We start from the raw sequence: 14864 nt of genomic DNA, 5'->3' as shown, positions 1-14864 counted from the left end.
CATATTCTGCATTCACTGTATCTTGTACATCAATGTTTTACTGTTTATTTGAATTGCTTACCTGACATGTATACAAAGAAAGTAAACGACAACCATTTACTAAACTATCGTTTTTTTATTTACAAATGGGAGAACACTTGGCAACAGTTTAGGGTCTAAACCCACAGTGAAGATGACAAACAACATTTTAGAGGTGAAGTTATTGATGCAACAATATGCAAAATACAAAATTTTGCACATGCATACTGGGTTATATTAATGTCTGTAGCAAACCTAAGAAAAAAGTAATCAACCAGTACAACACACATTTTGAAAGCTTATAATCCTATTTTCACAAAATAAGTATTTACAGTATCAAAACCAGCAACAGGAAATCGATGCATGTGTGCGTTCCAGAGAACGCACACATGCATGCAAGATAACTTTTTAAAATGATCCCTTTTTATAAAACGTTTCCCATTCCAGACGCAACTTTAAGGAAGGCAGACATCACGACAAAACCGTTCTCCGATCGTTCTTAAAGTGGTTAATGTCGAACTTAAAGAACAGCATACATTAGGACAATATATATATATATATATATATATTATTATTATTTATTCTTAAAACCGTAAATGCCGAACTTCACAAAAATGCATTCATCGCGAAAAACCGGTTGATGTCGAACTTTAAGAAAGGCCCAAAATAAAGTGTTTTGGTCCTTCTTAAAGTGGTGACGAAATGTCGAAACGAAATGTCGGAACGTTCCTTGACTGGTTCTAGAACAATCCAGAAGAAAGCCAACTGATCCACATCCGTCGAAAGACTTGGGCTTGATCTCAGGTCTGCAGCGGATCGCTGGAGTATGGATCCTAGGCGGGTGCCACTGTTAACGGCTCCGGCCCCCAAGAGTGGCTCCTGAGTGACACCAGAAGACGGTCAAGACGTTAAAGGGGTCCTATTACGCCACCAGGTGTGTCACTGTCATACACACACATGCGCACTCTGCACATATGCATTATGTCACAGACACACGCATGCACTCTTTCACACACTCGCAGACGATGTAAGACACACACAATGTCGCACAAACACACACACACACAGTATACTGTCTCACACACGCTCGCACACAATGTCACTCTTACACACACTAATGCCGCGTTTCCACTGCAGGGTGCGGTACGGTTCGGTTCGCCTCAGTCCGAGAGGGAGGGGGCGGTATAGCCCAGCTCAGTTCCGAGGTCGCGTTTCCACCGCCGACAGTACCCTTTATGGTAGGCCGGATGTCGATCGCCGCAGCAGCTACGTAAACATCGTAAACAACGTCTTCCTCCCCAAGAATGCAGAGGAACGTCTCCACCTCCTAGTTCGCCCAAGGAAGCGTTTTACGCGACATGTTCATTGTAAAGAATAATACCTCGAGGCTACTGTTATTATTTTTATCCCCACGTCGCCCGGAAGTGACGGTTCTGTCGACCAATCAACGGAGGGGGTGTGTAGCTCGAATTTTCCGGTACCCTTTCAGGCGTCTCGTCTCGATTTCAGTACCCCAACGGAGGAGTACGGAAAAAGGGGGCAAAACTAGTACGGCTCACGCCCACTTTTGGCGGTGGAAACGCAATCCGTACCGCAGCTTTGCGAACCGAACTGTACCGCACCCTGCAGTGGAAACGCGGTATTACTCTTTCATATGCACACGTCGCCGTCAAAAGTGGGCGTGTAACGGCCAATCACACTCACACCTGGTGGTAAATCATCACCCCTTTAAAGTGTAACCCACCGTTAACGTTCCGCTTCCTCCCTCAGTCGTCCTTCTTGTTGTCGATGAGCTCCTGGGTCTTCTGGGCCAGCCTGCGCCGTTCCTCCTGCTGGAGCTTCAGGGCCTTCTCCTCCTTCTTGCTCTGGTAGATCTTGACGGCAGCGAAGCCCAGGCAGAGCACCAGGGTCTTCAGCGCCAGGATGTAGAAGAGGAGGGGCACGTTGTCCAGGGCCTGGGGGGGAGAGGGAAAGGAAGGGGGAGGAGGATGATGATTCTTTTTGGGGAAGGGATCCCCAGAATGACAATCCATGGCAACTTAACTTCTTGTAATTTATTTTGTAAATGTTGTACATTTCTTTTGTAAATGCAGGTGTGTGTGTGTGTGGGGGTGTGCAAGGGGTTTGTGTGTGTATTTATGTGCGAGTGTGTGTGTGCGCGCATCACTGAGCCAGGTGTGTGTGTAATTTGGCTAGGTGTGCGTCATTGAACTAGGTTTGAGTTTGTGTGCGTCATTTTGAAAGGTGTGCGTGTCATTTGGCTAGGTGTGTGTTCAGGGCTCCAGACTAACTTTTTCTTAAAATAATCGACTATCGACCGCTTCATATTGTATCTGCTTTTTTTACTTTTTTGTGCGTGCTGCGTGCGCAGCAAGACTGTGCACGTGTAGTGTGCAGACCATAGACTGTAAAAGGTGCAGACAGGCAGGCAGAGACAGGGAGCGAGAGAGAGTAGTGGACTCTTAGGAATGAGCCAGAAAGTACGATTTTATTATCAACCACAACCGCGGGAGTGGGGAGAGAAAGAAAAAAAATATCTATATATATATATTTTTTTTTTTTTTTTTTTCAATCGTCCTCCTGCAAGTAGCACCGGAGCGACCTCATTCAATTTTAACTCGCACCTTAAGAAATTAGGTCGCACTCTGGAGCCCTGTGTGTGTTTGTCCATCCACCCCAAACCTAGCCAGACATAATCCTTTCTGGAACCTTCTCCCAACCTCGGCCCCTTACTGTCACATCTATAAATAGACCCGAGTCCACAAGGAAGAGAAACTTCTACGGGGGGGGGGGGGTTAAGGTTGTCTCTCCCCCCCACCTTGTCCATGAGGACCAGCAGAGCCTATGACAGCTGTGTGTCCGCATCAATGGGGTCCAGGAATGGGGAGGCTAATTTAGACACTGTGTGTTTGTCAGTGTACGAGTGTGTCATAGTGTACGAGTGCGTGTGTGACATACTGTACGAGTGTGTGTTTGTGTCTGTGTGTATGTGTTTGGGACATTGTGTACGAGTGTGTGTGACATAGTGTACCTGTGTGACAGTGTACGAGTGTGTGTGTGTGTGTGTGTGTGTACGAGTGTAAGAGTGGTGTGTGTGAGACAGTGTACGAGTGTGTGTGGGTGTTTGTGTGTGAGACAGAGTTCGTGTGTGTGCCATTATGGCGCGTTTCCACTGCAGGGTGCGGAACGGATCGGATCGCAAAGGTGCGGGTCGGGTCGCGTTTCCACCGCCCAAAGTGGGCGTGACCCGGACTTTGCCGTACCCGTTCCGGCCCCGTTCTCGGGACTCCTCCGTTGGGGTACCGAAAACGAGACGAGACGCCTGAAAGGGTCCCGGGAAATTCTAGCTACACCCCCCCCTCCGTTGATTGGTCGACAGAATTGTCACTTCCGGGCGACGCGGGGATAAAAACGAACAAACAGTAGCCTCGAGGGATTATTCTTTACAATTAACATGTTGCGTAAAACGCTTGCTTGGGCGAACAAGGAGGTGGAGACGTTCGTCTGCATTCTTGGGGAGGAAGACGTTGTTTACGATGTTTTACGTAGCTGCCGCGGCGATCGACATCCGGCCTACCACAAAGGGTACTGTCGGCAGTGGAAAAGCGACCTCGGAACTGAGCTGGGCTATACCACCCCCTCCCTACCGCACCTTTGCGATCCGATCCGTTCCGCACCCTGCAGTGGAAACGCGGCATTAGTGTAAGAGTGTGTGTGTGTGTGTGTGAGAGAGTGTAGGAGTGTGTCAGAGTGTGTGTGACAGTGTACAAGTGCGTGTCAGAATGTGTGTGTGTGTGTGTGTGTGTGTGTGTGTGTGTGTGTGTGTGTGTGTGTGTGTGTGTGTGTGTGTGTGTGTGTGTACGAGTGTACACGTGTGTGACAGAGTGAGAGGACAGCTGCAGGAACATGATATTTGGTTGCGTTACCGTCAATCACTAAAACACACCAGCTCAATGACTGACCTAGAGCCAAACAAGTAATAACTATTACATTATTATGATTAATTCATAATCCGCTGCTTTCCATGGCCGGAAGTTCAGATTGTTATGGCCCATTTATGGTCCGACAGAAATGGCTACCTAATCATTATAATTCATGGTGATTGTTTATTTTCCTTGCAAATGCGACTCCTGACAATCATACCATACTCAGACAACATCAGAACAAATAGTTTATCGCAAATATGAAACAGTTTGGTCAAATCTACGCGTTAACTAACACAAGTCGAATGTGCAAGTGGAGCGCAACATCCTTATAAACGCAGGCTAGCGCTTAAAGCTACCGCTAAAGACACCAAAAGAGACATTGCGTGTCACTTTCAATCAAATCGTTCACTATATACTAAAAACAATACGTGTTTGCGTCGTTATATCCACATACCTTCCAGTTGATCATGATAGCAGTAGAGTTTAAAGACCTTTTTAGGCTTCTTCAATTCAGCGTCGTCACGAATACGAGAAGTCCAGCTGTCTGAGAGGGCTTGTGACGGATAGACCAACGTTTTGTGAGACGCATGGGAGTCACGTGGGGTTGACCAATCACGCTGCACCAACAGCCGGTATCCCGGCTGGCGAATTTTTTTTTTGCAGGGTGGTAGCGGGAAGCTCGTGAATATTCATGAGGGAACTGATCCCTGATTGGCTGGGACTTGTTGGCTGGGACTTGGCTCGCTGGGACTTTGTCAGAGGGCTTGTGTGAAAATCACGAACGCAAATGAATTAAACGTTGTTATAAATCAACACGAATAATGTGACACATAATACCCACCTACTACACGGCAACTCTATAGCTACCTTTCTGTAAGTAGGCCTACAAACGTTAGCTCACTCGTCTAAAAGCCCCTGTGAAACTGTTATGTGTCACGGGGGCTACTGTAGTAAATCCTTTTTGTATTTATTATATTTTATAACGTTATGTATAGCGCATCGGCAAATGAATTAAACGTTGTTATAAATTAACACAAATCATTTTAGCAATAATGTGACACATGATACCCACCTACGGCAACTCTATAGCTACCTTTCTGTAAGTACAAACGTTAGCTCACTCGTCTAAAAGCCCCTGTGAAATTGTTATGTGTCACAGCCTGGGCTACTGTAGGAAATCATTTTTTTATTTATTATATTTTATAACGTTATGTATAGCGCATCGCAGTGCTTTCGGCAGCTGGTGATTGTTTCCAAGTTGTTTTTTTCTAATTGTTGTCCATCCATGTCTTGATATTTCCATTAAGATTCCATTCTGTTCTGTTTCTAGAAGTAGTGAGCATAATGGCAGGATTTATTAAAGCTTGCAACATTTGCCAGACCCATGTCAACTTTGAGGAGATGGAGCTGCTGGAGGTTAGGTGTAGATGGATAAGAATAAACCGTATGATTTCTGATATTTGTTCATAGTGGTTCTGCCACACCCGCCCCACAACCAATTACATTATAGAAAGAAGGGCCATAAAATCTGTAGGCCTATCCATAGAATATTTTCGCGTAGGGCTAAATTAATTTTAATATTGATTTTCACCTATCAATCCACCTACTACACGGCAACTCTATAGCTACCTTTCTGTAAGTGCCAAAACAAACGTTAGCTCGTAATGCTAACTCGTCTAAAAACAACTAGGCTACTGTATAACATGTGTCACACTATTGATACAATGATTTGTGTTGATTTATAACAACGTTTCATTTATTTGCGTTCGTGATTTTCACAAGCCCTCTGACAAAGTCCCAGCGAGCCAAGTCCCAGCCAATGAGGGATTAGTTCCCTCATGAATATTCACGAGCTTCCCGCTACCACCCTGCAAAAAATAAACTCGCCCCCGGCTGTGAGGTCTTCTTCTTCTTCTTCTTCTTCTTTTATTTAGGCAGTGTTGACGCAGCTATGGCGTATTACTGCCCCCCACTGTTTGTTATTTCCCCCTAAACTTTAAATCCTTTTATATACTCCAATTCCTTTGTTTTATCCACTGAATCCAGATTTAAAAGGGTGAGCATATGAAAAACTGATTCCCCAGCTGATCCAAGCCTCCGGTACAGAGTCCTCCTTTGCCTGGAATAGCGCCCACACTGGAGAAGTACATGTTTTACAGTCTCTCTTTCTCCACACTCACACCTGCCATCTGGGTGTTTGCCAATCAGAGCCAGCCCACTCCTCAGCCCACAGTGTCCAAGCCTCAGTCTTGTGATTGCTACATCATCTTTTCTTATGCACCTAAAAGTGCACCTATCTTTATTTACATTTTCCTGTATTGAAAAGTACGCCCTTCCCTTCCTTTCCTTCTCCCAAGATTTTTGCCACCTTTCTTTTAGAGCCCTGTTTATTTTTTCCATGTACTCGGGTGCCCCATATTGCAAATTAATTTGCACTGTTTCCTCCTTCACCGCCTTCTTTGCCTCCTCATCCGCCTCCTCGTTCCCTTTCACACCCACATGAGCCGGCACCCAGAGAAACCCCACCTCCCTCCCCGCCTTGTAAATTCTGAACACAGACTGTAGTATTTCCACAATTAAATCCGGTCTGGACTTGGATTTTCCTTCTTTTATTGAAATTAAAGCTGCAGCTGAATCACTACATATTATTGAATACCCCTGTTTATTATCCTCCACCCATCTTAAGGCCCATAAGACTGCCACCATCTCTGCTGTGAATACTGACATATGATCTGTTCTGTTACGATATTGTTTAAATGTGATCGATAGTGTTTAAATATGGTCGATAGTGTTTAAATGTTCTTTTCCCTCACTCTCCACCTCATCCCTAACTCTCCACCTCAAGCTGGTGTGTAGTGAGCGTTCTGGCACCGATTGGCTGCCGTGCATCACCCAAGTGGGTGCTACATATTGGTGGTGGTTAGTGAGGTCCCCCCTTCACTTTAGGCGTCTTTGAGTGTTATTAATTATTATTATTATTCATGTTTAACCTCTGTTTTCCTTTTATTCCTAGTCTGTTTTACATAGTTTTGAATGATGACTATATGCTCTGTAAGGTGACCTTGGGTGTCTTGAAAGGCGCCTCTAAATTAAATGTATTATTATTATATTATTATCTGAGATTCTATACCCTATTCTGTACCCGATTTCAGGAATGCTAATACCCACTGCTACTTTACCACTCTCATGCTCCTTTGACCCATCAGTGTAAATGAGTAGATGGTCTCCCCATACTTGTTGCTGCCAGACTTCTATCTCGTTTGCTACACCCTCTGACATCCTTGATTTTGCTTATAAACTTTAGGTCAACAATGGGATCTGGGATCAGCCATGACGGAGCAACTGAGCGACACACTGGAGAACAAACACTAACATCCCTAATACCAATTTCCTGTGCCACAGATTTAAGATTTTCTGCAAAGTTAGTTTTAGTTTTTCTTATTCCCATAAACTCCCAATGATCACTGAGTAGGTCTTTTGTTGGTAACACTTCCCTTTGTCCTTTGAGCTTCATTAGATATTTCAAGCCAAGTTTATATCTTCTTAATACTAGCGGCATCTCACCCATTTCTATTAGTAATGCTGCTATTGGAGTTGTACAGAATGCTCCACAGCACACTCTTAAGGCTTTTGCTTGGACTATGTCTAATTTGTTTAACACTGAAAGAGCTGCTGATCCATAAACCATGCATCCATAATCAATTGCTGATCTTATCGTTGCTCTGTAAATCATCATCATTGATTCTCTATCAGCCCCCCAGTCTGAACCAGCCACACACCTAAGGACATTATTTATTTTCCCACACTTCAAAGCTACCAGCTCAATATGCTTTTTCCCTGTCTTTCTTTCGTCCAACCACTTTCCTAGAAACTTAAAATACTTGACTTTCTCAAGATTGTTGTTGTACAATTTAATTGTCTGTGATGGCATCTTTTTCTTATTTCCAAACACCATGCACTTAGTTTTTTCTGTAGAAATTTTAAAACCCCAGTCATTGGCCCACTCAGTCACTTTCTCCAAAGCACCTTGAATTTGATTAAACAGATAGGGGAGGTTCCTCCCTCGCTTCCAGATAGCCCCATCATCTGCGAATAATGAGAAACCAAATCCTCTCCCCACTCTACTAAACATGCCATTCACTATTATATTAAAAAGAACCAGACTTATCACGCTTCCTTGAGGGGTTCCATTCTCCACCTCAAACTCATCTGATAGTTCACTTCCAATCCTCACTTGAATTGACCGGTTACATAAAAAATTCTTGATCCAGTTAAACATTCTCCCTCTGATTCCAGCATCATATAGTGCAATTTGTAACCATTCCTTCCATAGCATGTCATATGCTTTTTCAATATCGAGAAAGACCGCTACTACTGCTTCCTTATTTGCCATAGCTTTCTTTATGTCCATATCTAAACTTAAAACAGCATTGTCGACCTTCCCTGCCTAAATCCACTCTGATGAGTCACAAAAAACCCACCTTTCTCCAGCTTATCCACAAGTCTATCCGTTATCATACGTTCCATTATTTTGCACAAGACAGAAGTCAAGGCAATTGGTCTATAGGAACTAGGGCTATCCGCTTGCTTTCCAGGTTTTACAATTGGAATAATTACAGCATGTTTCCATTCTTTAGGCAGACACCCACCCTCCCACACATTATTAATTAGGGCAAGCATTTCCTCCCCCATAAGGTCCCCGGACTGTTTAAATAATTGATATCCCAATCCATCCCTACCTGGAGAGGTATCTTTTCCCTGATCGATTGCTTTTTGTAACTCTCCTAGTGAGAAAAACATATTGACATCATCATAATTATCATAGTTAATTTGCAGTTTATTCATGTGTTTTCCCAATATTTCACATCGCCTACTTCTATTTACATCAGTTACATTGTTAGAGCTATGTACTTTATGGAATTGCTTAACTAACATATTTGCTTTTTCTTTGTTATTAATAGCTACAATTCCATCACAGTGAAGGACCGGGACTGATATCTGCTGAAAAACCCCCGTCATTCTATGAACAAGACTCCAAATCTTTTTTATGGGCGTATCCGGTCCTAATTTACAACAAAAAAGTCTCCAACTTTGCTTCTTTGCCTCCTTGATGACACGTCTAGCCTTAGCTCTACGTCTCTTATACTCAATAGCATAGCTCTCTAATAGACGTTTCCTCAACCTTTTATAGGCCCTATTTCTAGCTCGGACTGCATCATTACATTCTCCGCTCCACCATGGAACCATTGATCCTCTTATAGGAATTTTTTTCTTAGGAATATTCTGTACTGCAGCTGACCAGATTACCTTAGTTAAAGAATTATTACACTCATCTACCCCTTTCTCACTACTTATTAATGATAAACCCATATTTACATCCTCCTCAAACTTGATCCAATTAGCCCTTTTATAATTAAGCCTCAAGGACAGATTGACTGGTTCCTCAATTAAACATCTACCAAATTTGCAAATTATTGGTACATGATCGCTTCCCATTGTATACAGATCCATTGTCTCCCACCTACTAATTAATGCCAACTCTGCTGAAGCAATTGTAATATCTATGGAGGAAAACCCTGTCCGACTTGTTCTGAACCATGTAGGTCGACCATCATTTAACACAACTAGCTGGTTTTTGTCTATAAACTCTTCTACAATTTTCCCATTCCTATTTCTCTTTTTGCTTCCCCACAGCTCATTATGTGCATTAAAATCCCCAACCCACACCATTGGTTCACTAATCCTATCCAAGATTTCCTGAAAATGAATCTCCTCCAACTTGATGCAGGGGTTATACAAATTAACAATGGAGATTTTCCCCCGGTCAGTCCACACTTCTATGACAACACATTCCAACACTGTATCCATCTCCATTCTTCTATATTGAACTCCATTCGTGATAAAAGTTGCACACCCCCCTCCTGCCGTATTCTCTCGATCCCTCCTTTCACACTTATATCCCGGAATTCTAAAATCCAGTCTTGGTTTCAACCAAGTCTCCTCAATGCAAATTAATTCTGGCTTTTCCTCAAGCCCATCCAACATTTGTTTAAACCCATTTGCAACCAGACTCCTGGCATTCCACTGCATTAAATAAAACATAACACAAAGGACACTAATCCCCATCAGAATCCCCATATGTACTTTCCATTTCCTCTTCCTCATTATCATCCAAGCTTGGATGTTGACCTCCATTTGACCTTTGATCTTCACTCTCCTGAAAATAGGTAAACTCCCATATTTCCTTAGGATTTATTCCCTTGAAACCTAGCAGCCTTTCTGCAGCAGAAGCAATTTCTCGCGCCACATCTGATTTTTTCTTTGCCACGAATTTAACCGTCCACATTGCTTCAACCATGAATGCCAGTAGCCCTTTCTTGCTTATCAAAACTGAATCATTGTTTACAGCTATAGCATGCCCCTTTGCAACATCTCTTGCGACAGCCGTACTTTGACTTTGACTGCCCACCCTGCTCTCCTCCACCCTTCTGGCTGCCTCTGCATAAGATATTTTGTTTTCCTTCTTTATTCTTTCAACATTTTCTGCTTTGACAGTTTTGACACCCCCTGAAGGAAGCCAGGTGATCACCCCACAGTTACAACACTTCACAGGTTCCTTGCACTCTTTTCCATCATGATCCTTGCTACATCGTCTACACCTTTGCTTTCCTCTACACACAGCTGCCACATGGCCATATCTCTGGCACTTAAAGCATCTCAGAGGAGGTCTTTCATACTCTCTCACTGGGTAACTCATGTATCCCAACATGACTCTCTTGGGAACCACATCATCTTTAAAGGTAAGAAGGACAGGAGCAGTCCCTCTTCCATTCTCACCCTTCCCCATGCGCTTTGCAGCTATGACATCAGCCCCCTTCAGACAAGATAACAACTCTTGCTCAGACACTTCCAAGGACACATTATACACAACTCCTTTAACCCCTGTACTAATCCGTGGCTTGAACACCTCCACTCCCTTACCCAGCACATTTTTTATATTAAGCACCTTGTCTTGTTGCCTTGCAGACTTGCAGATGATAGAAATCATCCCATTTTGCAGAATAGAGGCATGCATTACATCACCTATCTCTTTTTTTAATTCATTAGTCAATTTAAGGGGACTAGCAGCAGAAAAAACCCAACACCTCCCTTCACTTTGATCAGAACCTTAAACCCATCATCACTTTTTTGGTCTGGTCTCATTGCTTTTGCCTGTGAATTATCCACATCACTGTCTGGAGAATGATATCCTCTCTCTTTCCTTTTGAGTCTATCCCCGCCCACTGTACTCCTTCCCCCCCCCCCACCCCCATCCCATTCCGCTCCCGTCGGCATGGGCCGACTCTGATTTAGGCAATCCCCAACTCAGCACCCGATCGTCAGATCGAACAGCTGAGTTTGCACAGACCCGTGCAGGGATATCGTTCCCGGACCTATACAGGCCGTCGGGAAATATCCATACAAACAGATCCCCACAACACCCAAGCTGAACAACCCAAAAATCAACCAATTCAGTCTCCTTTAGCCGTTGTTCTGAAGCCAACAACTTGAAGTAATAAACAATTTGAAAACTCCGCCACTAGCACGCCACTACTCCACCCTGATCCGCTTCCTCTCCAACTCGGACATCCGGTTCCACCCCCGCCGAGATTTGTCGCAAATAAATCTTCGACGGGTGTGAGGTCAACCAATACGAACGGAGTTATATTAGGCCGAGGAAGACTTGTTTATTATAGTAACTTATGATAGTGTAATTATGCATTATGGTGAAGTAAGTTGAATTCAGTTTAATTATACGGATTAAAAATACAAGATATTATCGACCATTATACAAATTATTGCGATAGTCAAACCTAATTTGATATGGGCCAATAGCCTATGTATCCATATTTTATAGACAGATGTAGTCAATCATGTTTTGCTTTTTGCATAAAAATCTAACGTTACAGCGGTAAACTGAGACGTCCATATGAATTGATCATAGTAGGCTAATACGAAATAGAATGTCAAACATAAAAAAAAATATATATGTATAAAAAAAATTAAAACGTGATAATAATAATACAATTAAAAGCACTATTGTTACCCACGATACACAAACACTTTATAAATACCTTGTTGACATGAGATACAACGAGGCTAATAAAGAGTCGCCCTCGAATATAATTGAACCGAGGGCGACATTACCATCTAGTGTCCGTCGTGCGGTCCTGCACATGTGTTTCACCAAGGAAATCGTTTCATTCATTCCGGTGTTCCGCCAATTTATTTATATTATCAGCATATTAAATATTGAGGGGAGCACATTTTGATGCTGTATTATAGCGTCTTTATTTGATATTTCAGGGGTTCATTATGTGTGGTTCACACAACTATTACACTGAATCAGAATCAGAATTAGAATTGCTTTAATACATTCTTATAGTACACAAGAGTAAAATCATTATGATTGGTTGCCTTCTGCTGCTAGTGGTGGCGGCTTGTAATGGCGACGGCTGTTGGTGGTGGCGACTGCTGGTGGCTGGTGGTGGCGTCGGCGACGGCTGCGAAAGCCTGCGATTGTGGTCCTTCCTTTCGACCTGATGCACTTTACTATCTTGAACCTCAGCCTGATGTATGAACAAGAACATATGTATGTATGCTTTTCTTATTCACACTTACTGTATGTTTGCTTTGTTGTTCTTACTCCTTGTTCCCACTTGTTTTCGGTTCCACAAACCTCAGCCCGATAGGCCTATATGTGGAGAGGATTTTTTTTCTAAACACTCAGCATCTCAAACACTGGGTCCAGCTTTAGATGGTGCATCCTCCTTTGCAGCGTGCAGATGATAGGCAGTTGAATCTGCATTTGCTTGAGGGTTTTATAACCAGTGGTCCATTTTACTTGTATTGCTTTTTTAATTGTCTCCTTTCCTCACCGTATTCCTCTCTTGTTAACACTTATATCTACAATATTCATCCCTGTTCCTTCACTTTGTTCTTGTTTTTCAAGTTGGATACCGACACATACATTCCTTTTGTCTCACCCATTGTTTAATAAAAAAACTACTATTTCATTCATCCAGGCGTAATGATTTGTTATTCTTTAATATATGTGGTATTTTGTGTATGGCTTAGTCTTAAAAGTATCATGTTTGTGTGGTCAGCTCCTGCCTCATCAGAAGTTGCCTGGAAACTAAATGCTAAATGGACTGTTGCTACTCTGCTTTCTCAATCGCCCTCTGACCACGGGTAAGTGAATCGGAAATAAAGCAAAATCAAGGAAATCCAATAGTCCAGTTGCGCAAAAATTAACAACTTGAATCGTCTTTGATTTCAGAACAGATGTAAGGTAAAAGTTAAGGTTCAGCCACTAAAGTCAGTAGTGCTACCCATGCTAACATGAACGTGAAGCTTTCCCTCAAACTTAAAAACGTATAAGTAGCTTGTAGTTGTCACCCTACCACTCCAAATGTAAAACTGACATTTACAAATATGATACAATAGTCAGAAAAGTACTTGGGTATGTGTTTTTTAATTTATATTTACCATTCAATATTGCAATCGCTGCTGTCAGTCCCATTGAAGAACACGGCAGTGCGGCATGTTTTGGAACTATACAGGCTTACATGAACCACGTGACCACCCTGCCGGCGAGGTCAGAGAGTGTCACAACTCTACTCTCTCTATGGCTCTGGTTTGATCTTTTGAAAAAAGGGAACAATAACCCCCCAGCAAAAACCCCCACAACCACACACACACACACACGCACACACTTGAGCTGTGTCTCCAACTGCGAAAAGTGAGCCATGAAGCTGATCTGGCACGTTTGATTATTAATGCCTTTTGTGTTTGTGTGTGTGTGTGTGTGTGTGTGTGTGTGTGTGTGTGTGTGTGTGTGTGTGTGTGTGTGTGTGTGTGTGTGTGTGTGTGTGTGTGTGTTTGAGAAGTGCTGTTACGCATCGAAAATATGGGCTACATGACTATCCCCCCCCCCCCATGCGTTCGTCTTCCCGCGTCTCGCTGATATGCCGTGCCGTTGAAATATTCATGAGTCGCTCCTGCTTAGTAACCGGAGGTCGGGCGCGCCCCCAGACCGGGCCGCGACGGTGCGTCCCCGGGGCCCTCCGTCCTGTGGGCCAGGGGCCAGGTGCCGGTCTCCCGGGGAACGACCGGCGTCCATGTGACGGTTTGGTGTCAGTTGTGGGGGGGGGGGGGGGGGGGGTTGGCCTTCTTGATAATTGATGCCTCTCTTTCTCTGTCTCTGTCTCTCTTTCACTCTCTCATCGGTCTGTCTGTCTGTCTATCTGACGGATACACAGAGAGAGAGAGAGAGAGAGAGAGAGAGAGAGAGAGGGAGAGTGCGGGAGAGAGAGGAAGAGAGAGAGAGGGACATCGGAGGGAAGGAGGGAGGGGGAGAGAGAGAGATAATGGGGAGAGAGAGAGAGGGAGGGAGAGGGAGAGAGAGGGAGAGAGGAGAGAGAATGGGGGGAGAGAGGGAGTGAGACATGTTAGGTAGTAAGGGAGAGAATGGGAGGAGAGAGGCTCTGTCTGTCTGTATTGGGGTGGGGTGGGGGGTTGGGGGCGTGGTCTGGAGGCGGAGTCAGGTGAGCTTGGCCGTGCAGACGGACTGACTCTACGCTGCTCTCACCAGTTGGCCCCACTGCCTTTCAGCGAAGCCATCGGAGAAATAACTTCAGACGACAACACCAGCACCGTCAGAGATGATTCCTCCACAGGTGAGAGAGAGAGAGGCATAGACACAGAGATAGAGAGAGAGAGGTAGAGAGAGAGAAACAGAGAGACAGATAGTGAGTGAGAGAGAAAGAGAAACAGAGAGAGATAACTAGGATAAGATGCTACCCAATGCTAAATACTTATTTGAAACACAAGTGCTATTTACAACTTTATGATATAGGTATGGAGAGAGGTATAGAGAAA

General features: G+C 43.8%; 2 protein-coding genes and 1 long non-coding RNA gene across 3 annotated transcripts in view; 2 read left to right on the top strand and 1 right to left on the bottom strand.

Moving 5' to 3' along the window:
- Positions 1–95: 95 nt before the first annotated feature.
- LOC132460745 (small integral membrane protein 11-like) lies at positions 96–4588 on the bottom strand. Its single transcript, XM_060055630.1, has 3 exons — positions 4399–4588; positions 1763–1973; positions 96–897 (listed from the first exon to the last, which is right to left on the bottom strand). The coding sequence occupies exons 1-2, from the start codon at positions 4411–4413 to the stop codon at positions 1785–1787; spliced, it is 204 nt and encodes a 67-aa protein (XP_059911613.1). The 5' UTR covers positions 4414–4588; the 3' UTR covers positions 96–897; positions 1763–1784.
- An 850-nt stretch (positions 4589–5438) lies between these two features.
- The window catches only part of LOC132460771 (uncharacterized), a 182256-nt gene continuing 172830 nt past the window's right edge, over positions 5439–14864 (top strand). Inside the window, exon 1 of the long non-coding RNA XR_009526427.1 lies at positions 5439–5844. This is a non-coding gene — a long non-coding RNA (uncharacterized LOC132460771). The remainder of the gene's footprint in view (positions 5845–14864) is intronic.
- plcd4a (phospholipase C, delta 4a) overlaps positions 14483–14864 on the top strand; it is a 36803-nt gene continuing 36421 nt past the window's right edge. Inside the window, exon 1 of the mRNA XM_060055467.1 lies at positions 14483–14662. The gene's annotated coding sequence lies outside the window, so the exon portion shown is untranslated. The remainder of the gene's footprint in view (positions 14663–14864) is intronic.

Source organism: Gadus macrocephalus, chromosome 7, assembly GCF_031168955.1.
Source record: "Gadus macrocephalus chromosome 7, ASM3116895v1".
In the NCBI taxonomy this organism is placed as follows: domain Eukaryota; kingdom Metazoa; phylum Chordata; class Actinopteri; order Gadiformes; family Gadidae; genus Gadus; species Gadus macrocephalus.
This window is presented reverse-complemented; position numbering and strand designations above follow the sequence as displayed.